This window comes from Aythya fuligula, chromosome 1, assembly GCF_009819795.1.
Source record: "Aythya fuligula isolate bAytFul2 chromosome 1, bAytFul2.pri, whole genome shotgun sequence".
In the NCBI taxonomy this organism is placed as follows: domain Eukaryota; kingdom Metazoa; phylum Chordata; class Aves; order Anseriformes; family Anatidae; genus Aythya; species Aythya fuligula.
The window spans coordinates 121371620-121398673 of record NC_045559.1 but is presented as its reverse complement, the minus strand read 5'-3'; the positions used below and the strand labels follow the sequence as shown (position 1 = coordinate 121398673).

General features: G+C 34.2%; 1 protein-coding gene across 3 annotated transcripts in view; it reads left to right on the top strand.

Moving 5' to 3' along the window:
• Positions 1 to 26584, top strand: part of GK (glycerol kinase) — a 34040-nt gene extending 7456 nt beyond the window's left edge. The window contains exons 4-21 of one of the 3 annotated variants that reach the window (XM_032190684.1): positions 194 to 271; positions 1270 to 1349; positions 2366 to 2503; positions 3219 to 3328; positions 3909 to 3975; positions 5105 to 5122; positions 7350 to 7385; positions 8026 to 8093; positions 9719 to 9761; positions 10609 to 10689; positions 12392 to 12470; positions 14262 to 14358; positions 14866 to 14950; positions 17859 to 17979; positions 19275 to 19418; positions 20264 to 20344; positions 21848 to 21934; positions 25052 to 26584. In XM_032190684.1, coding sequence (XP_032046575.1) covers positions 194 to 271; positions 1270 to 1349; positions 2366 to 2503; positions 3219 to 3328; positions 3909 to 3975; positions 5105 to 5122; positions 7350 to 7385; positions 8026 to 8093; positions 9719 to 9761; positions 10609 to 10689; positions 12392 to 12470; positions 14262 to 14358; positions 14866 to 14950; positions 17859 to 17979; positions 19275 to 19418; positions 20264 to 20344; positions 21848 to 21934; positions 25052 to 25065 — 1427 coding nt within the window. In that variant the 3' untranslated portion in view covers positions 25066 to 26584. The remainder of the gene's footprint in view (positions 1 to 193; positions 272 to 1269; positions 1350 to 2365; positions 2504 to 3218; positions 3329 to 3908; positions 3976 to 5104; positions 5123 to 7349; positions 7386 to 8025; positions 8094 to 9718; positions 9762 to 10608; positions 10690 to 12391; positions 12471 to 14261; positions 14359 to 14865; positions 14951 to 17858; positions 17980 to 19274; positions 19419 to 20263; positions 20345 to 21847; positions 21935 to 25051) is intronic. The other 2 variants (XM_032190685.1, XM_032190686.1) reach the window with 2 other exon arrangements.
• Positions 26585 to 27054: the final 470 nt, after the last annotated feature.

Here is a 27054-nt window from a genome sequence, read left to right as displayed (position 1 = left end):
AGAATGACAGTTAATAGAAGTAATCTTTCTAGACTGTAACATGAAAAAGTTGGAAGCATTTTATTTCCCATTTACTTTCCTCTTCTCCTTACCTGTTCGTCCCTCATCTCCACCTCTCCTTTCCCTCCCTCACCCCCAAAAAGAGGAAAACAAACCTTCTGAAAAGGATACTTCTTTCTATTTTGTCCTGAAGCCATTGGAGTCAGCAATCAGAGGGAAACAACAGTGGTTTGGGACAAGATCACTGGAGAACCTCTTTATAACGCAATTGGTAACTGCTATACTTCCTAAATATGTAACTTTGTAGAATGAATGTGTTGTAGAAAAATGCTTTCCTAGTTCTTTTCAGATCTCATTGTGATATAGCCTACTGACTTCTTTGAGTGTTTGAGATCTGTGTCATCTGCTGTGTGTTTGTATATGCAAGTGCAATTAAAAAAAGACTATTCTGTTAATTAATACCTAATAACTTAATAAATCACTTAATAGTCTTTTAACAAAAAGCAGTGTTCCTAAGGGGTTTTGTACATCCTTAGCATGTCATGAAGTCCTGACTTATGCACAACCACTTCCATTAAAATGAAGATTACTAAATTTTCAGAGTTTGATTTAACTTTGATTTAACTTTAAAGGAAACACGTTATGTAGATTTAGTTAATACTGATTTGTATTTGTATTTTTAATTTACCTTGGCTTTTGAGATTGACAGCTGAGAAATGGTAATTGTCTAGATTGTTTGTCTTAGCCTATGGCAATTTAGTTTAGCATGGTATCATTGCAAGATCAGGACTCTTGGGTATTTTCCTCTGTTGTTTACAGCTTTATCTTCAGCTGTACTATGATAGCTCTGGCATAGCGCTTCAGTTTAAAGTTTTCATAGTTATAGTAAATAATCAACCTGCTGTTTGTTTTGACCTTCCAATTTAATGACACTCATCTGCTATAAAGTAAGCAGCATTAGTCATTTGCTAATACTCTCGTAGAGAAAAGTATATATTCCATTATGTGGAAAATCCTGTTTGAGTTTTCAAATCATTAGTTCTAAATCAAATGAGTGCATCCAAGCTTTTTTTTTTTTCCCCACAAACATGCGTTAAAAATGGAATAGCAATACAGTATTCTTTCAGCTGTGTTAAAAAAAAAAAAAAAAAGGCAATAAATAAAGACAGGAATTTACTGCCAAGAGCTCTAATTTTGTAAAAGCAGCTTACATATGTCACTACTGGTGTGTTAGATCATTTAATTAATTCATTTTATTCATGTTTGTAGTGTGGCTTGACCTGAGAACCCAGTCAACAGTTGAAAGGCTTCTTAAAAGAATTCCAGGAAACAACAAATCCTTTTTTAAGGTGAGAGATATTACAGACTATTTAAATAGCAGCTGGATACTTACTGCTACAGTGTATAACGTTTTATGGATTTTTTGACCAAAAATTCCCCATTACAAAGTAAGTCAGTTGTAGCTTCTAGTTCCTTCTTAGCTGTAAAATGATTTTTAAAAATGCATAATACTATATACTGATCTGTGACTCAAAATAGATTTTTAATACTCGTTACATATTCTTACTAGAGAATTGGGTAACCCTTTGTAAGACTTAATTGAGTACTCCCTATCCATTCACTAAATATCACACCAAAAAAATAAGATCCAATAGAAAAATATTCAAAAATCATTTACTGATGTGAAATATTATCATTTTTCATCATATGCCATAATATTTAACTTAGTTACAACCAGTCTGAGAATTGCAGAGATATTTTATGAAAAGCAAATTCGTCCTTTTTTTTTTCTTAATAAGAGTATAGGTAAGAATTTGGAAAATAAATGCCTAAAGAATGGTATCAAAATTATTTGATTCATGTTTTCCTTGATCAGTTATATAAATATTTTATATTTTATGCATTTTCCTTCAGCCACAAAGTGGATGTAAGAGAGCATGTAAACTTACTTGATTTTTAAGTTCAAATAGAATACAAAATCCATCTTTCTTGTGTCATGCTGCTCATTTTTATCAATTTTACTTGCTGTCTAGTCATGGATGAGACCATGGATGAGACCAGACTTTTGCAAACAACTGTTTGGTCTTTGGTCTTTGTACTGTATTTAGATCAGCTTTGATCTTTGTCCATTAGTGCACTAGCCATTTGTTTTTGATATTTTCAGATTCATTTTATGCTTAATACTTATTAAAAGAACAAGTTTGTTTAATTCATCTGATTTTGAGTCTTGGATTTTTCATTTGATATGACTATTTTTATATTTAACTGTAGCATGTGTTGAAAAGATCTTTGTATGATGTCTAAAAGCTGTTTTTTTGATTGTGTTTTTTTGTTTTTTGTTTTTTTTCTGTTTTTGATTTTACAGTTTAGGACTGGTCTTCCACTTAGCACTTACTTTAGTGCAGTGAAACTTCGGTGGCTTTTGGATAATGTAGAAGAGATTAGACAAGCAGTTGATAATGGAAGAGCAATGTTTGGGACTATTGATTCATGGCTTATATGGGTATGTACTCACGAGTTTATTATTACTCCTCTGTAAAATGAATTTCCATTTCCCATACCACACAAATTCATAACAAAAGCATTTTTTTCCTGGAGACATGGACAAAACCAAATTTTGAGTATTTACAGGTTGCTTGTAAAAATATTTAATCATAATCTGCTGACCAATTTTATACTTTTCTTCATCTAGAAAAAGGAATTTTTTGTCTCCTACCAGTTCACCCTATAGCCTGTTTTTAGCACAACTTTAGGCAGAGAGATGGGATCCTAGCAGGAGTGTTGTATCAAATTATGCTGAATGATCACCCAGTGATGTTGTTACAAGCTGTTAAAGAAACTCAATTAAAGCTTGTACTGTCTCTATAGCACTACGTTTTGTAGATGCTTATTTGTAATTTTCCACTTTCTGTAAAACGTTGCTTATGCCTTTTGAAAAACTTGGATTTCAGAAAGATGCATTAGCCATCTTTGCAACATAAGAATCCAAGAGATACTGCAGTACCCTTACAATTGTACTGCTGGACTTAGCATCTTTTCCATGCCTTAATTCCACTATATTAAGCCTTCCCCTTTAGTTGCTGCAGAAATATCAGTTTTCCCACTCCCAAGCTGAAAGCTTCATGAATTTACTTTTTTTTTTTTTTTTTTGTAATTTGTTGAAGTAAACTTGTATCTTTTCATGACTATTACAAGTGTGGGTTTTTTTTATTATTCAGTGTTTGACAGGTGGGAAGAATGGAGGTGTTCACTGTACAGATGTAACCAATGCCAGTAGAACGATGTTGTTCAACATTCATTCCTTGGATTGGGATCCTGAGCTCTGCCAGTAAGCTCAGATTTTCAGTCATATTGTTCTTTAAGTAGATTCTGTAAGTGATATGTAAAGAAAGACTGTTTCATTTAATAGAAGAATTTCTTGTTCAGACTACAGTCAGTTATTACTGTTGTATTTACTGTTAACATTAATAATTACAATTAATTTTTCTCTAAGCCCAAAATCCACTATCTGGATTAATTGCAAAAGCAGAGCCTTGATTTTTTCTGTCAGTAGAGGACTGACTATTTCATGAAAACAATGCCATTTAATATTTTGTTTATTTCTTAATTTAATTTTTAGTCTGTTACAATTAATACCAATATTATAAAGATAGTGTTGGAAGAGCAAAGACTTCCCATGTGAAAGACTTGGATGCGTCTTCAAAATACTCAAATATTTCTCATTTTACTCCCTGATTCAGTGTCACATTATGTAAGAAATGGGGAAACATACAGTGATGGATTAAAACCTAGAAATCAAAGTTACCTTTTTTTCTCTTTATAGCTTATATTTATTTAAAAAAATAAATGCAGAATCCTTCCTGATTTATCACTGACCATATATATAACTTCTTTTATATTGTGTTCAGGTTCTTTGATATTCCTATGGAAATACTTCCAAAAGTACGAAGCTCATCTGAGATTTATGGCCTGATGGTATGTTTTCTTGTGACGTTGATCTTGTAAAAATATAATTATATCAATATTGATTGACAGAATTTTCATTAAAACTAATGGCTTTTCTTAGACTGGTATTATTTGGCTTTTTCTAGACCAGTATGGTTTGATTTGTGAGTCATTATCTCCTGTGTGTTATTATATGAAGTTAAATATCAGTCAAAAAAGCAAAGCAAGATCAGAGAGGTTTTTGATAAATATAAGACAAGTTGCTGATAAGTACTTACTGATGTAGAAATTACCCATCAGATTGCAAAGTGTAATCAGTAGATCTAAAGTAATGAGCTTGCTGTTATTAAGGCACCGTAGTTGTACTTCTTGTACAACTGAAAAAAAAAGACGTGAAAGTTACTTAATGATCTAAGAAGACTGGACAAAGTGTGTAATGTCTTATTCCCATATAATTGAAGGCAGAATTTGGTCAGTTTCGATGAACTAGCAGATCACAAGTGACACCTTAGATTGCTTTTTTGTCCTTTGTTTTTAATAAACTCCTTTTGCAGCATATATTTACATCGAACTTCAGTTAAAAAATAATAATAATGATATTATGAACTCTTACACTAATTGCACCATTCCCAGTGGAGCTGTGAATGTGACTTAGGAGTAAAACATGGTTTGTTATCATTGGCCTGAGGTTTTAAGTTTACTTTGTGTAGTACCAATTCTTCTGATAAAGTGACATCTAATTTATTCTTAAATCTTGAGACTAGGATAAGCTAGATGTTGTGATTTCACATTTTTTCATGGTATTTTACCCTATTGCTTACTAAGAACATACAAGCATTTTGTAATTAACGCAAATTAAAACTTTATTTAAAACGAAATTCTAATTTGCCTGAAATGTAAGTACTTTTGCTAATCTGTCAAAAATGATGCCACTAGAAATCATTACTAACTGTTACTAATGTGAATGGTCAGATGAGAATGAGCTGTATTAAGCTGAATAAGTGAGGCAAATGAAATACTAGGCAATGTGGTAATGAAAAAGGAGATACAGCCTGGCAACTGAAACAGAATAGCTGGTCACTGGTCACTTTAAATTTGAACTTCTGTTTCTCTTCCCCTTTCCTCCCATTTTTTTCTCGTTCTTCCTTTTGCTGACTAGAAAATCTGTCCTAGCCTGGTGAGTAGAGGCTTCTATTAGGCTGACCACCTGTATGTTATCCACTCTGTTCAGGTGCTGTGCATTTCCATTGATTTTTAGGATTAGTAAAAGCATGCTTTCTAGACCAATAAATTTGGCAAATATTTCTAAATTTGAGATATTACACTAGGTGCTCATGTCAAAGTTGCTTCTGAAGTGTAATCTTTATGTAAGCATTTGCTTTAATTTGTAGGCTGGTGAATATTTCTTTTCACAGCAAACACAAAAATACAGCTACTGTCTAGTAAATGCTGGCTGTCTCATTTTATAAATGAGGAAACTGAGCCATTCTGTCTACAAATATTCATTCTATTATACTGAAACATTAGATTCATACCAGGTTTTTTAGTACATCTATAAAATGAATTACCTTAATTCCAGTCAATTGAAATGAGAATTAAAAAATAAATTTAAAAAAATCAGATTGGAAATGCACTTGCATGGCTTCACTGAAAATTCATTTTCACAATTCCACAAAGAAACGATTTTAAAGAAAGAGGTAAAAGTTGTCAAGATATAGATTTATTATGACACCTACTGCAAGAATGCAACTGAAAAAATATGTGGTAGTGTTTGGAAGAAATTCTGTATGACCCTTGAAATGCTGTATCTTAAAATGAGGCATCTGTCTTTGCCTAGCGTGTCATCACAGTCACTTTTTTTCTAGTCACTTTACTGTTTTGCACCTTTTCATTTTAAACTTGACACAGGCTGCATGTTATACTGCACCTGGTTTTCTGTGTACTATAATTTCAAAAAAAATTATCTTTACAACTGTTGAGGTAGTATACAGGTATACTATCAAATATACCTGTAAATTTCCTACTCAATTTTAGGCACGAGCTTCATGAAGCTGAAGTCCAATGTACAATTCAACTCAACCGTGTAGTCTGTGACCCTTTACTGCTCTATTTTAGGCATGAGCTGCATTAAGCTCAAGTCCAATGTGCAATCAAGTCAACCATACTGTTTATGTGATCCTTCTGTTTTTCTCTAGTCATTAAATCTTCCTTTTTTTCCCCCCGACTTTAAACCAACTTCAATGCATTTCTCTTTAGAGTGATATAAAAAGAAGAGAGTTCCAGCTTCTATAATCTTAACGTTACTACAATCTTAATGTTACTAAAATTTAGTCAACATATGCTATGTTCAGGATTGGAATCTGTGCTTTTCATAAACATAATTTAACAGGATTTACTTTTTTTTTTTCTCTTACTAATTCTCCCACTTGAGTTTTATTCTCCCAGAAATTTGTCTTTATGTGAAGTATCTGTTGTTTTTTTTTTTCCTCATTTGCTCTATGGAACAAATTGCTAGACAGACAGTTGCTCCTACCAGAAAGTGTTTTTCTCCAGGACACTTTCTCCTTCATAAATATCTTGTGGCCATCTTCCATTTCTCACTAGAGATTTTTATCAGAATTGAAAGAAGCATTAAAATACTAAAAAAAAAAATCTCTTTACTGCTTAAACTATTGTCTGTGATAATCGGGTCCTGCCTTTTCCCAGACAGGTACCATGATTCTGCCACCTCAGCACTGATTGTGGAAAAATGCTAACTGCATAAGTGATAGATAGATAGATAGATATGTGATACCATATAAACAGCAGTGATATCACAACTTGCTTTTTTCTTCTCTCTCCTCTCCCGCCCCTTTTTTTTTCAGCTTACCTACACATTTTCCTTGCTTTTATTCTTGGGTTGAGTTATCTTTCATGTTTGGCTATAACAGGATAATGGGGATATATTTTTCTATTCTTTTTATGCTTTTTCTTAGTCACTTTTTTTGTTAATTGGAAGGTGAATCTGAAGTACTGTAGACTAGACTTTAGGGATCAAGGGGATGCAGACTTTAAAGTAACTAAGTTTAATTCGGCTTACATAGAGGATCTGTACCTTCAGTGAAAAACCTGTATGGTTTTGTGGTCTTTTGTGTGTTTGTTGGTCTTGTATTGCAATCTTTGTCTTGAAAACTGCAACAGTTTCTATTACATGGATACTATAAAGCAACTTCTACAGTAGTAGTGACAGTGTTTTTAAGTGGCTGTCCATTCTTGTATGATTTAGCGTTTCTTTCACGTGTTTTGTCTACATCCAAGATTTGCATCTCCCTATTAAAATAAAAGTTTAGTTTATTTTTGATTGCGTGAAATTTGTATTCACAAAAAGCTAATATGAAGCTTTTATTTCTCTTTTTGTGATTCAGAAATCTGGAGCTTTGACAGGTGTACCAATTTCTGGGGTGAGTCAACTTCAACTAAAATGCTGGTATGGGAATCTGGTAGATACTGCAGGAGCATTTCTTCACTGGAAAAAGCTTTAAGAAGGGTGAATCATGCTACAAATTATGATGATGGTTTCCAGTTTTATAGTTTTATTTTCCTTCATATGAAGTAAATTTCCTTTACGTTAAGTAAATTTTGAGGTTGATTCTAATAATGAAGAACCCAGTAAATTAAGAAGATAAGGCCTGGCTATGCAAATACAGCTGTCAACTTTAATGCATGTCTAGTTATGCTGGAAACTTAGAGTCTAAATAAATGAATAGCATAACAAAATGAACCGAGCTCTGCTTTATAGTAGTAGTTCAGTGTATACATAATCCAGAAATGTGGGGCTTCCCAGCTTTTTCTACATTAAGATAGTAAATTTTAATTTTGATTTAAGTTGTTCACCATAAGTTCCATGACACATTTAATTTGCAGTTCTTACAAAAGGAAGAGTAATAATAAGCACGGGTTATCTCTATGGATTTTTTCTCACTTTCAATTACCTGTGTGTTCCTAATAGGTTAGAGTCATAGTTAAATATATCTATTCATGTTACTTGTTCATGAATGTGATTCATGTGCAGATATTTCCTAAATTATTTTTTTTTTTCAGTGCTTGGGCGACCAGTCTGCTGCTCTTGTTGGGCAAATGTGTTTTCAAGATGGGCAGGCAAAAAACACGTAAGTTATAATGAAAGTTGTAAGATAAACAGTAGGTCACTGTTCCGTTTTAAATTTAGTGTTATGTTCTCTTTCAACCTAACTGCCAGATACTTTTGTAGTTACAACATAAATAGCTCTACCTTTTGACTGTGTTGACCTACAAAATAAACAGTGTACTGACTTCTGAATGCAATAGGGAAAATTGTTAAATGGTTTGTGAGGTATACTTTGGAACAAAGTCATTGTGAGTAAATACCTCTGTGTGAAAGAAGATTTTACATTTTAAAATTCTCCAAAACACAGACTATAGCAGTTGCTAGTGTAATATAAACCGAGTAAGGTAAAGTTAAACAAATATGGGCAATGCAGGTTAGATTGTGTAGACTTCAATGACAAAAAACAGACAGTATTGCTAGATAGGAAAAGGCAATCTCTAGGTTGCTGTGCTTAGTTTTCATTCTGTGTCTATATCAATATGGAGATTATAAAATGTTGTTTTCCTAGCTCTCAGTCTCTTAGTTTCCCTTGTTTAAAACAGCTGATCAGTTAAATCAGGCAAATGGTGTAATCAAACATTCATTTGAGGAAAAGCTCTTTGCTTAAATGACTTACTGTTTCATTTACAATTGCGTGCCTAACACAGCATGTACAAATATACAGAGTTCTGGACTTTCACAGATTTAATTGAACATTAGTCCATATTTCTTGCTAATTAACCTTCATGTTATCTTTTATATTTGTACATGAATCTAATTGTTCGTAGCCTTGTATTTTATTAAAACAAACATGGTTCTAAGCAATATTGTCACAAAGTATTTTTATAAAAAATATTTTTATAACATGAGACTTTGGGAAAAAAAAACAAACAAACAAACTTATAAAGAAAATGGTAAAAGTTAATTATCAGATGAGAATGTTTAACCTATTTGTAGTATTGTTACCTTTTTTCTCTCCAAATATAACTGAGAACTTTCTCAGTACTGTGTTTAGGTTGTTGATTTGCAAGGTGTAAAAAATATTGAGAATTAATAATTAGTTGGAATAAATTAGCATGGATTATGAGTCTATTGTATTCCTTTTATTAAACTGCATCTTTGTATGTGTGTATGCACACATACATGTAGTGTGGTCTTCAAATGAGAAACATGCCACTTTCAGAAATATTTGAAGTGAATATGTTTAAAGAAAACCCTCTTATTTGTGGCAGGAATGCAGTGTCTTGAATTTTCACCTTTAAAGGTTTGAATTTGATGTTTTGAAATATTTATTTTATAAAGTGGCTTTCATAATCGTCTTAAATTGAAATAAGTAAACACTGCCACCCATTATGAATTCATGTTTAGTTTTCGTCCCTATCTGCTCCTTGATAAGTACTATACAAGAAATACCCAGGGAAAGAGGTGTAGGTCTAGATTTTTCAGCTTCAGGTTGCATTTAATTATTTATTTATTTATTTATTTATTTGGGGGGAGGGGGGGGAGAGAGAGTGATGATTTTATCATCAGTTAATGCTGCCATAAACTTCAAGGGGTAAAAAAAAGTGGTATCTTGATTCTCCACAAGGGAGTTGTGGATTCAGGAATTGCAGTAATTGTTTATCCTTTAAACATCCTTGTTTTAACTTTTTGTTCCTTTCATGCTAGGTATGGAACAGGATGTTTCTTGCTGTGCAATACAGGTCAGAAGGTCAGTTGCATTTTTCAATTTTTCACTTGTTTTTATTGATCTTCATTTAAATACTTGAGTACAACTATAAATTAACATTTCATAAACTTATAAGCAACAATTACACTGCTAGAGGTAAGGAAAAATGAATATTGAAATATGAAAGAACAGAAAGTAAAAATCTGTTCAACGTGTTTCAGTAAGACTCCATTTCCTAGCTGCAAAATGAACTTTTTGTAGTAAGATCCCTTCTTTTCCCTTGTGTATGTTTCTTAACCTCATCCACAAAGTGATGAGTCTTGTGTTACTTAACCACATGCTCTGTTTCTCGTCTTGGCTATTCTTCTTTTCACGTTTTTCTTTGTATTAGTAGTTAAAAAAATAATGCAGAGCTTAGGCTTCTTTTCCTATATCTCCTGAAGACCCCCATTTCTTTGCTATAGAGAGTCTGGAAAGATCTGAGGCAGCTTGTGGAAATGAAAACTAAAACCAGCAGTCCAAGGGTTTTATCTTTGGTGTTTATAGGATCATAGAATCACTAAGGTTGGAAGAGACCTCAGAAGAGATCATCTGGTCCAACCATCCCCCTACCACCAATGTCACCCACTAAACCATGTCCCTAAGCACCACATCCAACCTTTCCTTAAACAATCTCAGGGACGGTACCTCCCCAGGAAACCCATTCCAATGCCTGACTAAACTTATGTAACTTTTGTAGAGTCATTGATATCTATTATGCTTAAACATTCTGTATCTTTTTTTTTTTTTAAGTGAAAGTTTTGTCTCTTCTTCATTATCATTTGCATATACTGGTTTAAATATTTTAGGCCTGTGTTCATGCTTCACCTTTTCTTCTTTCCCTATTTAGTCTGTGTTTTCTGAGCATGGTCTTCTAACCACAATAGCTTACAAACTGGGCAGAGACAAACCTGTTTGTTACGCACTAGAAGTAAGTACAGTAATTTATTCCTTTCTGTAGTTATACATGTTTTTCTTTACTTCTGTTTTCTAGTGTCTTTCTATTAACTTCAGTGAAATTATTAATTTGCACAGAAATTTAAATAGCAATTTGTTATATCTTTTGTGCCTCAAGGCTTATGCGTTGTTTTGGTCCAATCTACCTCCAATCTAGATCACTTAATCTAATAAAAATATTTCTGCATTGCATTTCTTGGCATAATGGCTGAAACACTTTTTCAGTTACACAGTCTTCCAAATCTTTACTAAATAAACAAATAAAAATTCATACTAAGATTGGGTTTAAAAAGGAGGAAGTTCTGGTACTAGTGTTTCAACTATCCTCTATTAACAAAAAACATGACTAGATGTCTTTTGTCTTATTTCATTCAAATGTTTGTTACTTCTAACTTAAAAATCTAAGCCAAATTTCTGGGACAAGATTCATCAAACAGCCCTTTTTGCCTACCTCAAAATCAAGTTCCTACTTCCAGTTCCTTTAGTTCCTCAGTTCTCCACACAGCTCTGAGGATATCCAAATTCTGTAGAAAACTGAATTTTTCACTCTAACTCATTGTTCTAAAGCTCTGCTTCTGAAGCACAGATCCGCTTGGCACATATTTGGCACCAAATCTTCTTTGGGATCAGTAGAATGAATATTCTTCCATCTATGTTGTTCAGTGGGCCTGATCTAATAGTTATTTTCAAGATGTGTACTGAATTGTCAGCTGCAATGGAGCTTATGAAGAGAGCCTATGTTTTTCATATCAAATAGACCAAGACAACACACAGGATTTTCTTCTCTGGGAAAATAATTTGTGGCTTACAATTACTAGGATGTGGGAGTTTGTGCTCATTTCCTTTTCCTTCCCTTAGGAAAGTTGAGCTTTTTATTTGCCATGTTCTGGCAACTTTGGGGGTTTCATTTTATGAAGGTGAAGAGGTTTGTTTTGGTTTTAGTCCAGGTACTTGAAGAAAGGACTGGAACTGTGTTGAGAGTGATTTATTTTTTTTATTTCCACTTGCTCAGAAATCTGTATGCACACTTTTGCTTCCTCCTCATCTCCAAGTCCTTAGTGATACTGTCTGAAGAAATAGTTTCAACAGAAGCTATTAAGTGCTCTTTCTTCTACTGCATCCATGCTAGAATTGTCTACAATTTAGTGGATAAGACACTTTGCAGAGAGGCAAGAAATGTGCATTCAGCCTTTTGTTTTAATCATCCCTCTATTTTATAACTGTAATAGCTAGCTGTTTAGAAAACACCCCTGTTCCCTTATAGCAATGGCTCTGAATGAAAATGTAGTGCTGCTTCCAGTTTACTTGAAGCTTAGTCTAGTAGACTTGAAACTGTCTTGTAGAGAAGTCTATTTGGACAGTGGTGTGAGCTGGGAGCCTTGCCATTCATTTGTGATGTGATGGAACCATTCAGGGCCATTTGCTGAAGCAGTAGAGAGAACTGACAAATGAAAATGCCTACATTTTCTGTCTCTTTGGACATGTGTACTTAGGCTCTAGCTATAAATAGTCTTATCTTTAAAATTAAAGCATAAAAAATTAATTTGTTATAAAAAGAAGGCTGAGGCTACTGGATCTACTTGTCCTTAAATTAGTGAGACCAAGAAGATTGCTCACAAAATTAGGTAACTCCCCTCCATGGAAAAATTGCATGCAAGTGTTTTTATTTCCTTCAGGGATCTGTTGCAATAGCTGGTGCTGTTGTTCGTTGGCTGAGGGACAATCTAGGTATCGTTAAGACTTCACAGGAAATAGGTGAGTATTTGCAATTTGGAGCTTTTAATTTTAAGTATTTTTTTCAACTGTCTTGATATTTGAATTCTGACAACTGCCTTATTGTTGAATAAAAGCTCAAAATATTCAAGTAAATAAAAGCTGAAGATGCATATATTTTACTTTGTTCAAACAATTTGTTTTGCACCCATGAAATCACTACTTACTGATATTTTTCACCAATATTTCATACAGCTTATCACTAAGGTGTTTGAAACCCTTTGCTAACTTTCCGTTACTGAGCACGCACTCAGGAAGATTCTGTACTGCCATACAGATTCCTGGTTTTGTACAATATTATTTTCCAGAATCAAGAGTGTTTAAGTCTATTACAGAACCAAAAGCATATTAGATTGTACATATTCTTTCCTGTCACAGACATGACAACCTGAGGCTCTAAATATGCAATGATTTATGTAGAAGGGTTCACATCTACTAATGCAGAGACCTCCATTTGCAAAGCTGTCTCTTAAAGAATTGTGAATGATGGCAGTCTGTTTTGGCTAAGAACACGGTAATCCTTTAGTATTTGGGTCGCTAATGTTTTCTGCATGAGCTGAACTTAAAACAAGCTTGTTTGTGACATAAAAATGAGGAATATACAAAATTTTGAAAAAGGAGAAAACATAAGAAACATGCAACTGTAACAGTTTGAAAGTGACTGATATAACTAGATTTTGGACTATAAAGTAATTCATTATATTTATTTTAATAATTTGATATCTTACTGAAAAGTGGAAAAAGTAGAATTCAAAGACTAAGGAAAACTCAGAAAACAATAATCTATGAGAAAGCCTGACAGACCATATAGAACATAAGCTACTGTCACTGGAATTAGCCAGTTGCTGAAACACTATAGTCACTCTTGGCTTCACAAGTTTGATTAGATCTTTGACATGTAGGAACTTCAAGAACTTTAATTTGTCAATGCTGCTGAAATCATGTGGGTCTCAGTCATTGCTTCTTTTTCCCTGAAGATGTCCTTCCTTCTCCCTTCATTCCTTTATATGTGGTATCTGTGTGAAAGTACCATTTTAAAAAGATTTTTTGAATCAGTTTCCCTAACTTTCTTCTCTATTGCTCTGCTTTGATCAATGCAAACAAGAAATTTACAAAAGCTGAAAAAAAAAATCTACTTTCCCTTCTTGTTACAGGAAGGAGCTGCACATAACGTCTGTAGTTTTGGCTGTTTTAATACAGCTTTTAAAATTACACATTTTAATATTGAGGAGTTCAGATATCTGAAGTTACTACTCAGATATTAAGCAACTCCACATTTCCTTGTAGTTGGATGTGATTATATTCTTAAGATGAGATTTTAGAACTCTAAATCCATTTGAAATTAATGGGAATTTAGTTCTTAACTCCCTTTGGTCGTGATCCAGTTTCACTTTCTTGCTTCGGCTTAAATGCAAGTAAATTGTGACCTTTTGGAAAGCTTTGAAGGTACATTCTTTACCCACAGGATACCCTTTGAAAACCTCACAGAATCTAGATCAGAATATCAAGTAAATGATTCTGGGGTTTGATTTTACATTTACCACAGCCGCCTATGCCCCATCTTCCATTTATATTGTTGGATATGGACAGCTAGTCAAAGAGAAGCAGAGTTGCAGTTAGTTGCATATTCTAATGGTACATGGCTTGATTGCTTTTATAGCTACCTAACATATTCTGAATATTTTCCCTATTTAATAACATCTTTAAGTGTCATTTTTTAAGTGTTGGTGCAGTTGTAAAAAGCTAAATATAGACTGTTTGTGTGTGCATTAGAAAAACTGGCTGCAGAAGTGGGGACTTCTTATGGCTGCTACTTTGTGCCAGCATTTTCAGGACTGTATGCACCATACTGGGAACCCAGTGCAAGAGGGTAAGGTTCTGAATGAACGTTTGCAGGAAGATTAAATTATTTCACAAATCCTTACAGGTATCAGACTTTTTTTTTTCTTCCTTTGGTGTATCTGGATACAACATTCTCCAAGCAACCACTGTTTCTCTTTTGTATTTAATTTGTTCAAAACAGCAACTGCTACAGGGAGAAGGAGGATTAGCTGACTCAGCTACTCATCCTAATCACCACCACCACCCAAAAAAAAAAAAAAAAAAAGAGGGGGAGGGGCATGGAAAACATTTGGGTCAGGAAACTTTGGGACACTGAAAGGTTTGTCATGATAACAGGTTATTACAAAAATGAGGGAATTCAGATTAAAAAGAAACCAGCTTTTTAATGTTAAGAAGCAATCCTTATACAATGGAACTGAATGAGACTTGAATTAAAAGGCCTAGGTCTGAAAGATTTTCTGGTAAAGATGTATGTTCTAACTCTTGCTTTTTTTTCTGTTTGTTTTGTTTTTGTCTTTTTTCCTCTATTGAACAGTATTATCTGTGGCCTTACTCAGTTTACAAATAAAAACCACATCGCCTTTGCTGCACTAGAAGCTGTCTGCTTTCAAACACGAGAGGTAAAAGCAAATTAGTTCATAAATTCGTTGTAAATTAGTATAAGAACAGTGTAACTCTTCAGGAAAAGAGAGGATTAAAAAGATGTAATGAAGATGCTTCATACCACACTTCTATGCTATTATCTTCTTTACGTGATGCTAGTATTGAAGGATTGTTCCTGTGAACTCAGCTAGAATGATCAGGTTGAGTGGTACATTATTTTGGAGCAGCAATCATACTTTTTATCAGCACTTAAAATAAGGTGAACATGTTTTATGACTGTTATAAAAGGCAGAACATGCAAACAGTAAAATGACAAGGCCAATACCATAACAAAAATGCTGTATTGATTCTACAACATAAGAGACTATATTTTATATCATCTGCTGTGACAGATATGGCTGATGTTGTTTTCCATAAGAACAAAAAATACTTAAATCAAGAGAGCAGCAAACATCCAGTGAAATCTGCATTCACTTTTTGCCCACGTCTCTTTTTGCACTTGTCAGCATTCTGCAAAAGCAAACCTACATTCTCACACAATAAATTAATCCTTCAACCAAATCATAAGGCTTGATATCAGTATGTTTTAAGCATTAAAATCTTTATATTACTATCTGCTACATTTCATGCTCCTTGTGTTCTGTACAAACACAGGACAAAATGAAATTCATAGCCCCCAAAGGGTAACAGTGAAACTTTAATATGTTTGCATGTTTTAAATTAATGTTATTTAAACTTCTGTGTTTTAACTAATACCCACCTGAAACTGTGTGAGATGAGGAAAGTAGCTTGCTGTTTCTGTAGCAACAATGAGTAAAGCAAGAAGTACTCCTGTGGAAAAAAGACAGCTAGAAACTTCACCAAGGCATCTCCTTTTGAAGCCTCTGAGTCCTCTGAAAGTCATGGAAGGAGCTTGGAAATAGCAAGCTCTTAATTCTGATACTAGAAGTCAGGGTAAAGTTATAGTGAACTGAAGTGATAGCCTGGTTTGTTTTCTTGCTCCTCTCTTTCTTTGTCTGTCCTCCGATCTATTCCATCTCACGTGACAGCTCAATGATCTTTCTAGCAAAAAATTATCCCTGTTTTGCTGGGCTATTTTTCTGCTGGATTAATGACCTCAGCTGCCTTGCAGAGGATTGTAGCAAACATAACAAGAAATGGCATGTGTCTGGGAGGAGCAGGATGAGGAATAAAGCTTTCAAAACTGAAGATGAAACTGTTTGAATTTATCTAACTCTTCCTTATTTCCTTATTCTTTACTCAATGTACTTAAATCACAGTGGTAGGAGTGTCTCATTAGGTATTCTGACATACTTAAATTAGTAGATTAAGTCCTACAGAAGTGCATAAAATGTACAGTTTTCAAAGATACATTGTTATTTTTGTCTTCTCAAAAGCAAAGTTAGTTTGGTTTAATTCTGTTTGAAACGTAAATCTTATATATCCTTTGGGAAAAGACTCAAAATTCCTATTCATTGTTTGTTTGTTTGTTTGTTTAATATTTTTTGTGCCATCCAGTTCTTCTGTTTCTGATCATTTTTTCTCTCAAAAGTTCCTTCCTTGTGCAGACAGATGACCCTTGTTATATTTTTTTTCTTTCAGAAAATATTGTAGAAAAATAAGTAATTTTTGAGTTTGAAGAGCTGCACACTGCTGTCATTAGACAAAACTTACCTGGACACCTTGCCCATAATCTAACTACGCTACAATAGAGATAGAAACAGCATGATCGTAATTTGTTTTGTTTCTTCACCACCTCCTCGTTTCTAGCTTTCTTTTTGCTTTTTAGTCAAAGTGTGTAGTATACACTTAAACTTTTAGTCTAAGTGCATAATATGATTCAACATGCTCTTGCAAAATAATAAACAAAATCAGAGTTTCAGCAGTATATGTAAAGCTAAGATGAAGAGGCACTGCTGAAGTTCTGAATAGTTAAAAAAAAAAAAAAAAAAAAAAAAAAAAAAAGGCAGGTGAAATTCAGTATAGATTAATATAAAAGATGAAGAAAATAAGCTGTAGGGAGCTTAGTACTAGCTTAGTACTGTCAGTAAACTTTCATGCTCTGCTATATATCCTGTATTCCTGGTTATTTCTAATGTATTTTTTTTTTATTTCAGTGCAGACCCATGTACAGATTCTGCCACAATGAAAGTTGGCCTTTTACTTTCTAATTTTCATCTTGTGGCAATGCTTTTAGTTCCTTGTTGACTTACTGTCTGAGAATACATAAAATCTGCTGGATAACCCATCTCTATATAGTTTTTTGTACTTTACCAACCTACCTGTTTGTTCATTTATAGAAACATGTTGAATTCCAAGTAAGGATTGTATAACTGCGTACTTTGTGAAATGCAGAATAGCATACAATGCACTGTAGTTTCTTTTTTGTGGTTTGTGTATTTTGCTGTCATTTAAAGCTGAGAAAAGCACACTTACAGTTATTCAAATAAGTTGAAAAATGACAGAGAAAAATCATTCTGCACTAGTTAATTCCTATCATCAAGCATTATATACTGACATTAAAAATGTAAATGAGACGTTTAATTGACTGTTTTTACAAAACCTTAGAAAAAAACAATATTCTCCATGTAATAGACGATTGTAGGATAATGCTGTGTGCTTCCTTTGTTAGCTTTAATGAAGTTTGTAGTGGTCATCAGTTGTTTTTTTTTCCTCAAAGTTCTTAGACCATATATGCAACGGATAGGTATAGAGAAAATTCTCCTACACTAGAATTTCTGTGATAAATTGAATGCACTTGCTGTATATTAAGCAAACCTGTGTTGTCACTACCTCTGTTTTGGCCTCTTGATGTACAGGGAAGGAGACCTACCTGCTTAACACTCTTCAGCAAACACTGACTTATCAATATTTTGCATTTGGAGATTTTTCTGCAGTTAATTTGTAACATATATCGCTCTTCAGATTTTAGATGCAATGAACAAGGACTGTGGGATACCACTAAGTCAGTTGCAAGTAGATGGAGGAATGACCAATAACAAAGTTCTCATGCAACTCCAATCAGACATTCTCTGTATTCCAGTAGGTAAGATAAAAAAACTATGACTTCTTTTTTCTTTTTAAAGCTGAATATGCTGTTCATTTGTAATGGCTAATGAGGGCTGTTTGGATGGCTGTTATTGTTGTTACTGCTAGGCTTTTCTTAGTGCTGAGAATGTTGTGTTTTGTTTGTTTGTTTGCTTTTTTTTTTTTTTTTTTTGGGGTGGGGGGAGAATATATTTTGGTTTGGTTTTGTTTCCAGAAAAAAAATGCTTAGGTCTAGCATCAAGTTTTAAGGTTTATTTTCCTAGAGCATCTCTGACTCATTTCTCGTGTTGAAATATTATAGCACTGTGATGGTATTAAACTTTAAAGTTGTCAGATCAATATCTAACTGTCTAACAGTTTTAAAATCAATGAAATTTACATTGTCCTGCAACATGTCAGCCCTGAAAATCTTGCTCAGAGATAAATCAGAACTTTGCACCTTCACTGCTCTTCTACATAAACTTGAGCCACTTCAGCGATAGCAAGCCAGTGGAAAGTTTTAAACTCCAGAGTTACTATAGTTTGCCTTTAATAAGACATAATGCACAAGGCTTATACTGTCAGTGCTTTGTCATAGCTAGCACTTGAAAGGATGTGATCAATAAAACCTGCTTTTAAGGGATTCTCCTCTTGAAGTACAGAAGCAGGCAGTTGTAGAGTTAATAGCACAGATTTACATCTTGGGGGTGGTTTGGTCTTTTATAGCACCTGTGGAAGGCAAACCAGCTAGTAAGTACAGGTGTGTAACCTCTTTTAAGATGCCTTTTCTAAATATAGATGCTTTTAATAACAAAATGTCTGGAGCAGGAGAACAACATTGGTTACTTAAACAGTAATCACTGCTTTGGGGAGGGAGAGGACAACAAAATGTCACCTTATTAACAGAAGTACTCCGAGGAAACTGGTGGTGGTCAGTAGCCTTGTGCATGATGTGAAAATGGGCAATTTCGTGATTCATAGAACCATAGAATGGCTTGGGTTGGAAGGGACCTTGAAGATCATCTACATGTAGTTTCAACCCTCCTGCCATGGACAGGGTTGCCACCCACTATTCAATAGTGAGGGAATAAGTGATCTGAAGTATTCTGAAGACTTGGAAGACTCATAGTTGAAGTTAACTTCATAATCATGTGAATGGAAATAAAATGAGATTTGTAGGTGGTAAACTTCAGGGAAGCTCATGTAACAGTTATAGGAAAATGTGTTATTTTAGACATATATGTCTGGAGTTCTGATACCATCAAGTTGACTTTCAGTAAAAAGCATCATGGCCTTCTCTCTGATTTACTTCAGTAAAGCCATCAATGCCTGAAACAACCGCTCTAGGAGCTGCTATGGCAGCAGGAGCTGCAGAAGGAGTTGGAATTTGGAGTCTGAATCCTGGAGATTTGACAGCAGTGACATGTGAACGATTTGAACCACAGATCAACCCGGAGGGTAAACCCCATTAAGGTTCTCCAGGAACCCGTGAACTGTTTTATTTTATGTTCAGAAGATCAATTTTATTCTTTGTTGCAGTCTGACATACCAGTATAAAAACAGCTGTATGTAAATATCCTCAAAATGATAAAAATCAGCTTTGTAGTGTTAGGTTTAGGAAAAAGTGTATTTCACTTGCTGTTCTGTTCATTTATTGACTAGTAGGATTGGAAGAAGTTTAAAACAACATAGCTCCGTAAGGTAATGTGTCAACTGTTTACTTAATGTGATGGGTTTTTTATGTTGTTCTTGTGTTTTTGTTTTTGTTTTTACTGAGAAAGATGTCTTCTAAAGTTCTTGTGCATTTTTGCGTTTTCACAGACATAGGAAGGACAGGCAGAGTATTTTTGGTAGACTCCTAATTTGGCCTTAAAAAGTCTACACTGATCATTCTTTTAGTTAACTTTTTCGTCATTCTTAAATGCTTCTAGAAACAAAAAGCATGTACTTGACATAATTAATCCATGTGCAAGACATTTTTGTCTTTTCAATTATTTCTTCTTGTTTTTATAAAGAACTTCGTCTTACCATTTTGATTATAATTACTGCTATGATCCCTTCTTCAAGACTTATTTTCAACACTGAAGGGCTTATGCATGAATAACAATTGCTTCATTTTGTCCTATTTGTATATGTTCTGATTGGAGAACACACAGAGTCTTTTTAAAGTTTATTTCTTGTTACTGTGCATAGTTTTGTTATTTTAGTTGTTTTGAGGGTTTTTCTTTTAACTAATTCAAAACATTTTTAAATACTTGCATTCATAGGCACTGACAGACTTTTCGCTGATTTCTCTATTTCAGAAAGTGAATATCGCTATGCCAGGTGGAAGAAAGCTGTGATGAAATCTATGGGCTGGGAGACATCTGAAGCTCCTTCAAACGGTAAACCAGACATTAACACAGGTCAAATATTAATTAGCTAACTAGACTAGTTAATTAATCTTGAGTTTGGTGACCTTTTCTGTTCATTCTATCTGTCGACGATTCCAATGATTTGAAAATGATTACTTAAAAACACTGTGGAAGCAAAGCAGGATATAGGCTGGTCTTCCTCTTGAAAGGAAGACACAAGCAATATCTTGTAGGTCTCTAAAAGCATAAGACATTAAATCAAGACTAACTGCAGGTTCCACAGAATGTTGATAGTTAACAAAGAAAAAAAAATCTTTCCTATTAAAGAGATACAGCTTAATTCTAAGGTGGTGCAGGAATTTTATAAACTTTCTTATACTCATGTTGAAAAAGAGGAAAGTTTCATCCAGTGATTTTTCTTGCTGTATCTTGGCTTTATTGTTTGCTGTATAGGAAGGAGGGATTGCTAACCACATCAAAACCTGCTTGACTCGGAAGGACTAAGAGCTAGAAGTTATAAAGGGAAGCACTGCATACACCTATTGTACACACACATAGAACATACATACACTTTGAGGGACTAAAAAAGATATTTCTTTTGAAGTAGAGGACTTTTCCATTTATCAGGCTTGAATAGTCTGCAGTCTTCTATGTTCTATAATTTGAGTTTATATTTCAGCACTATTTCAGGATAAGTTTCTAGGCCTGAATCAGCCTACAGGACACAAGTTCTTCTTTGTTTCACTTTTCTTGAAAAAACTACTGAAAAGATTAAGAATCTTCAGAATCTACCCCCAGAACCCACAGCTGCAGCCCTCAAGCTGCATAAAGTTTCTTACTTTACTGATGAGAGATAAAAACTAAATTTTTTCTTTTACCATCCTGTATGTAGATGTAAGTACTTTATTTAACAGCGTGGTTATGCAAACAATTCTCTCAAGGATGCTTGGAAGGGAAATAGGTAATTTATCACGAATAACAAGATTTACTTCAGTATTATGATTTAGTTGCCTTACATCTAAATGCTGTTATGTGTCCCTAAATCCCAAGTGCTTGATGTGTGTATTATTTTTTATTCTTTATTTCCTTTTTAAGCTTAGAATATCTGCCTTGCAGAAAATAAAACTACGTCTTGTTCTTCAGCTAATGTGAAAAATTATGTTTACAAAAACTTGACCTCACTGATTATCCACTTTAACACTAGGGGAAGAATGCTAATTTTCTTAGTTCTAGCTTTGATACTGTCCTATGCCTGCTAGGAGCATTTAAGATTGGAGAATAATAGAAATGGTATCCACCTAGGTAGTTCTAACAGTAGAATTTGAATGTGAACTCTTATTGAGAGCTTGTTTTGAATTATTTTGGGGGAGGTTGCATGAACTTTTTCTATTTTTTTCTGCAAATCGTTTTATTTTTTCTTGCAATTGTTACTTTTTGCTGTTCATATGATTTTTAACATATGTATTGCAATTTATATATATATTTCTCTTTTGATTTGCTTGACTGGAAACATCTTCCCCTCGATGACATCAGGTGACACTAGTATCTTCTGTAGTCTGCCCTTGGGTTTTTTTATTATGAGTAGCATGGTAATGTTAATCGGAGCAAAGTACGTCTCAGGTTAGTTATTATTTGAACTAGATCACTTTAAAAGCTGTCTACACTAGTTTAAGTGTTGTGTTGTTTTTTTTTTTGTATTCCACCATTTATTTTGAGCAAAAAAATGACTGATGCTTTTTGTTGTTCATGCACACAAGTGTTTAAGGGTGTTTAGTCACATAGTACCTAAGGGAACAAAGAATGCTGTCTTGAATTCATTTTTATGCACCATGAAATTCATGATTGTTAGATGCATGTGAAACCTTGGGCTATCCTCTCTCTTTATCTAGCTAAGCTGACTGTACACAGTTTATAAAAGTTTGGGTAGTTTGGAGCAGCCTAGCAGAGTTTTGCATTGCCTGCGTTACAGTGCACATTGCAATTAGAATATGATTCCATCCTTTGTCTTTTATTTCTTCTCATAACATTTTAAATTATTTAGAGGATCTGGTCTAAATAAAGGGAAGACTTCTCTTCCCTGAAAGGCTTTGTGTATCTCCTCCACCTTTTCTCTGGCACCCTTGGAGTTACTGTATGGTTAGGAATCTTCATCTGCTTAATCTACGGAATGTTCTTTTAGTATTTTTCTCTTAATTCATTTTGTATAAAAAGAAGAGACACCAATAAACCTACCCACAAAAACTGGGGAAAGGGACTGTGTGCATATGCAATGAAGATGCATCTTCAACCTATTCATATATGTTTAATTTTAAAAGAAAGTTATTAATATAGATGGATGATGGTGTTAGTTACTTATGCCAGCAGTAAGACATTGTAGTAAGATTACTTGAATGGTAAGAAGTTTCTGTGGAGATGTCATTTGTTCTTTGCCATTGTGTTTCAAAATTTATTTCCAAGGAAAATACTTTACAGCATAGCCATATTTTCTTCTTAGTAAGGTTTTTTTTGGAGTTACTGTTTAGTTAGTTGTTTTGTGTTTTTTTTTTTTTGAGGGGTGGGGTATTAATTAAACAGATAGCTGAGAACTCGAGCATGCTCCTCGGATAATGTTTGTTTCTACTCATACAGTGTGAATTAACTGTTCAGTGGTAATTTTCCTTGCATGGAAGAGACTGTCTGAGCTTATAGAAGAACTAAAATCAAACTAAACAAATGCTGATTAAAAATCACACTGAACAAATGGTTTGACATTGATGTACTAACTCTGAAATACATCTGTAATTGAGAACAATTTTGGTTATTAAATATAACATAAAACCAGCTGCGAATAAGTGGGTAAATTTTTAACAAGCTGAACTAAACAACTTGAATATTAATTCCAGGTCAGATTCTCAAGCACATGGGGGATGCCTAAAATAATAGGAAGATCAATATCAAGAGGGCAGATAAGCTACTTAAATTCCAGGCTTAATGCTTTGTAAAAACAACTAATCAGTAACCTGCATATGTATCTAAACTTACACTATGGGAATTCATAAAAACAGATCTTGTTCTCCCTTCCCTAAGCTTGCCAGTGTCTTTCTGCCCCACAAGTGGAAATCATCTTAGCTCACTCTTGCCTTTAGAACCCATTTTAGCCCTTGTTTTCAACCAGTAACAATTGAGGATTTTTGTTATATTCTTTACGTGGTAAGCTTGGGGAAGAAAGTTGCAAGAAATTTGTAACTTTCCTGGGTTTTGCTTTGTTTTGTTTTGCTTTTTTTAATGATGGTGTCTAAACAAGAGTAGAATTAGTGATGATATGTACTGGTTGTAGTTTTGCTCATCTGTGTGTTAGGGTAGAACATGATACGATATACTGAATCTGTGTTGCTGATTGGAGCAGGGCTGCGTCATCACCACCACCACCCACCCACTTAGACATTTTTTCTGGTAAATGTCCTTTTGTTTTTAAAAGCCAGAGCTAGCTGACCAGGCTTTCCTTCAAACTTTGATACTGTAACTCCATTAATTAATTTGTTCCATTTTATCTCTTAACAAAACAATGGAACTCCAATGCAGTCATCAGTATAGTAAGTTTGAGGATTGAATCTACAGAGGATTGAATTCATCCTTCATGTGCTGAAACAGCAGTAAGTCTTGCATGGCAGCAGCGCTGTTGTTGAACATGTCTCTGTAGGTCTGGGCCATGCTTTTGCAGCTGCTGAAATGTGAAGCAAAAATCTGCTGTGGCAGAACAGAGAATACTAACATAGCAAAAACCCATTTAGGGATCTGCTAAACTAACTGCATTTTCACGCAGCACCTGATGACAGAATTTGAAGAACAATACTGTAGTTCATAATTTCATCAAAATCAGGTCATTTACTTGCCCTTTCTTTTATGATTTTCTTTCTTCTTCCCCAGTGGAGAAAGAGTTAATATTTTGTTTTATTTCATTATTAAAGCAAATCGTATGTAGCAACTGGGGTCCTTATGTTAAGATTCCGATAAGTCTTTCACACTACTTTTGTATTTGGATACCTGAGAGATTTCAACACTTTTTTGGGGGAGGTGAGGGTTAAATTAAAGTGACATATTTTATTAGACTCGAATTTAAGAAACACCTTTGCATGCTTAAGTTGACACCTCTCTAATGAGGTATAAAACCAGAGGTCTGGCTATAAATGGGATATTATTCTGCATCTGGGATATAAAGTTCTTTGACCTTATTCTCACAAAGTAAGGTATTGGTGCTGATAATAGTACCGAGCTTCCTGCTTAAGTACCCTTTTGTTGTTGTTGTTTTTAAAAAATCTGTTTTTCTTTTAAATTCCTTGTGTTGTAACAGTTACTGCTGAATTGCATACTAATTTACATATAAGAATCACAATGCAGTTGTACAAATCAGTTGCAATATTTCCAAAATTTCTGAAAGCTGAGCTCATATTCGTGGGAAAAAAAAAAAAAAAAAGCTCAGTGTACCTTACTTCAGTTCTTCTCCTTGTTAAAAGTTTACCCATCTTATTTAGTGTGGTTTCTTCTCTTCTGCTGTATACACATCCCACACACATAAGTGCTAGCTTTTATTTGCATTTGTGTCACAAGATACATCTAATTTATAATTACATTAACTGAAAACAAAAGATGGTTATTCTGAATTCTTCCTATCACTTAGCTGTGTTATACTGTGTTAAAATGGTTTAAAGTAAATTCTAATTTACTATGTTACTAATGCACATTCTTTCTCGTTTTAAGGTAACGATAAATGAGACTACATAATGGACTCTCTGGACACGGCTGACTTTTGTTTGTTTGTTTCATTTTATTTTATTGTTTGAAAAGATTCCACCACCAGTGTGATGATACTACCTGTGTGACTAAATTCATTCATGAATACATCTGCTGTCAGTCCCTGAGCTACCTCCCTGTGGTACATTGAAATTTAAGTATTCAGACCTTCACTATTCTCCTCCCTTCCCCATCAACTCCAACAGCACTGGAGGCCTTTGCATGGACTATATCCCATCATCCTTTAAAATTTCACAAGCCATGGCTTTGTTTGAGAAAGTTGGCATAAAAAACCCTGCAACTTCTGAGGTGACTTCAGATGTTTAGTTAAACTTTTCAGGGGTTGGTACTTTATACAACAAACTGCAAAAAGTTAATGATGCACTATGGGACTTTGTAAATGTCTTACAATTCTTCCAGCTGCTGTGAATTACCAATCATGCATATGTGGTTGCCAAAGATGTTTTATTTTAGTCACCTCTGGTCTGAAACACCTTCAGTGGTACTAACCTTTTAATCTCTAGCTCAAAATACGTTATTAGTAGGAAACATTGCCACTGGTTTGGCAATGAAAACGTTGCTGACATGGTAAACAGAGCACTATTGAAATGATCAATCAAAGACTTAAAAAGTTTGTTTTGGCTTCTGGCATATGTAGTCAGTTTGCCTATTTTAAGTATTTAAGACACTCAGTCCTGTAACTGTACATTAAAGAGGTAGGAGTAAATGGCCGTTTTGGTTTAGGCCATGTTTCATGTTCTTGCCCTTTTGTGTTTGTTTTGAAAGACAAATTTAATACAGCATGCTATTCACAGGACAATTTCTTTGTCCTCAGTAACTGAAAACTCTTTAAAATTACTCTGTACGGTATACTTTTTCTTGACCAATACTGCATATATTCTGTCGTCCTGCTTAGGGGTATTTTTAGTGATTGTTTGTTAAAATCTGAAAGTTGAAGCTAACAGTTTTCCTTAAAGAGGGTCCACTCCAAATTAAATATCAGTGCTTTAGTTCTTGCTGTCAGTTAGTATACCTCAGGGACCAAAATCTCCCTTTCAGTTTCTGTGTCCATAGTTTTAACAGCAAGTTGTCACAAAATATGCTGGGACAACCCAAAACCCTGGCTTGGAATTGTAAGCACTTGACACCTGAAACTGGCCATTTGGAGTTCACAGGCAACAAGAATGAAAACGGAGTTGCGTCCACTTTGAAACGTTAGCTCTTCCACAGGTAAAGGAGTGAGGCAATAATCTTACCTTCAGCTTTCGTGTTTGTACCAACAGCATGACAAATGCCAGCCTTATTGGGTAGGTCAGAGAAAACATATTCTTGTATCATGTCACTGGATCAGTATAGAATGATAGCAAGGTTAAATGTGGGAACAACATGAAGAAATTCAAAACAAAATACAAAGAGGTGTTTAAATGCACTAGGAGTTAAAGGGAGTGGTTTTTGTGTGTTCTTAAAAAAATGTCTGAAAAATATTCTTTAAAAGTTTTTCTTTGTTTAACTAGAGGCTTAGTTTTAAAAAAAATGTTAAATGTGTGTTTGTCTGAAGCAGTGGTTTGCACAGAAGTTCAGGTCTGTATGATATATTTAATATCAAATGCATATTAATTGCCTTTTTATTATCAAGTGCAATGACCTTTGAAAATGTGACTTTTAATTAAGTTAGAGAAGGAACATTTTTCCTCCTGTGGTTGCATGTGTACATTTAACAGAAGGGATTTTTGTGCACAAGTGAAAATAGAACACCAACATTCAAATCCCTCATCTTGTATAAGAACTCAAATGTGAGGTGTAATAATTAAAATTTCTGAGTTTTCCAGTTTGTATTGGAGAAGTGAAGAAAGAGTGAAAAATGAACATGAACCCATAGGAAAATCTTTATACTCCCTACCTTTACTCTGAGCTGTCACTGATTCCATCTTACACCAAGGAACAGCGGCCTTTGGAGCACACGGGGCAAG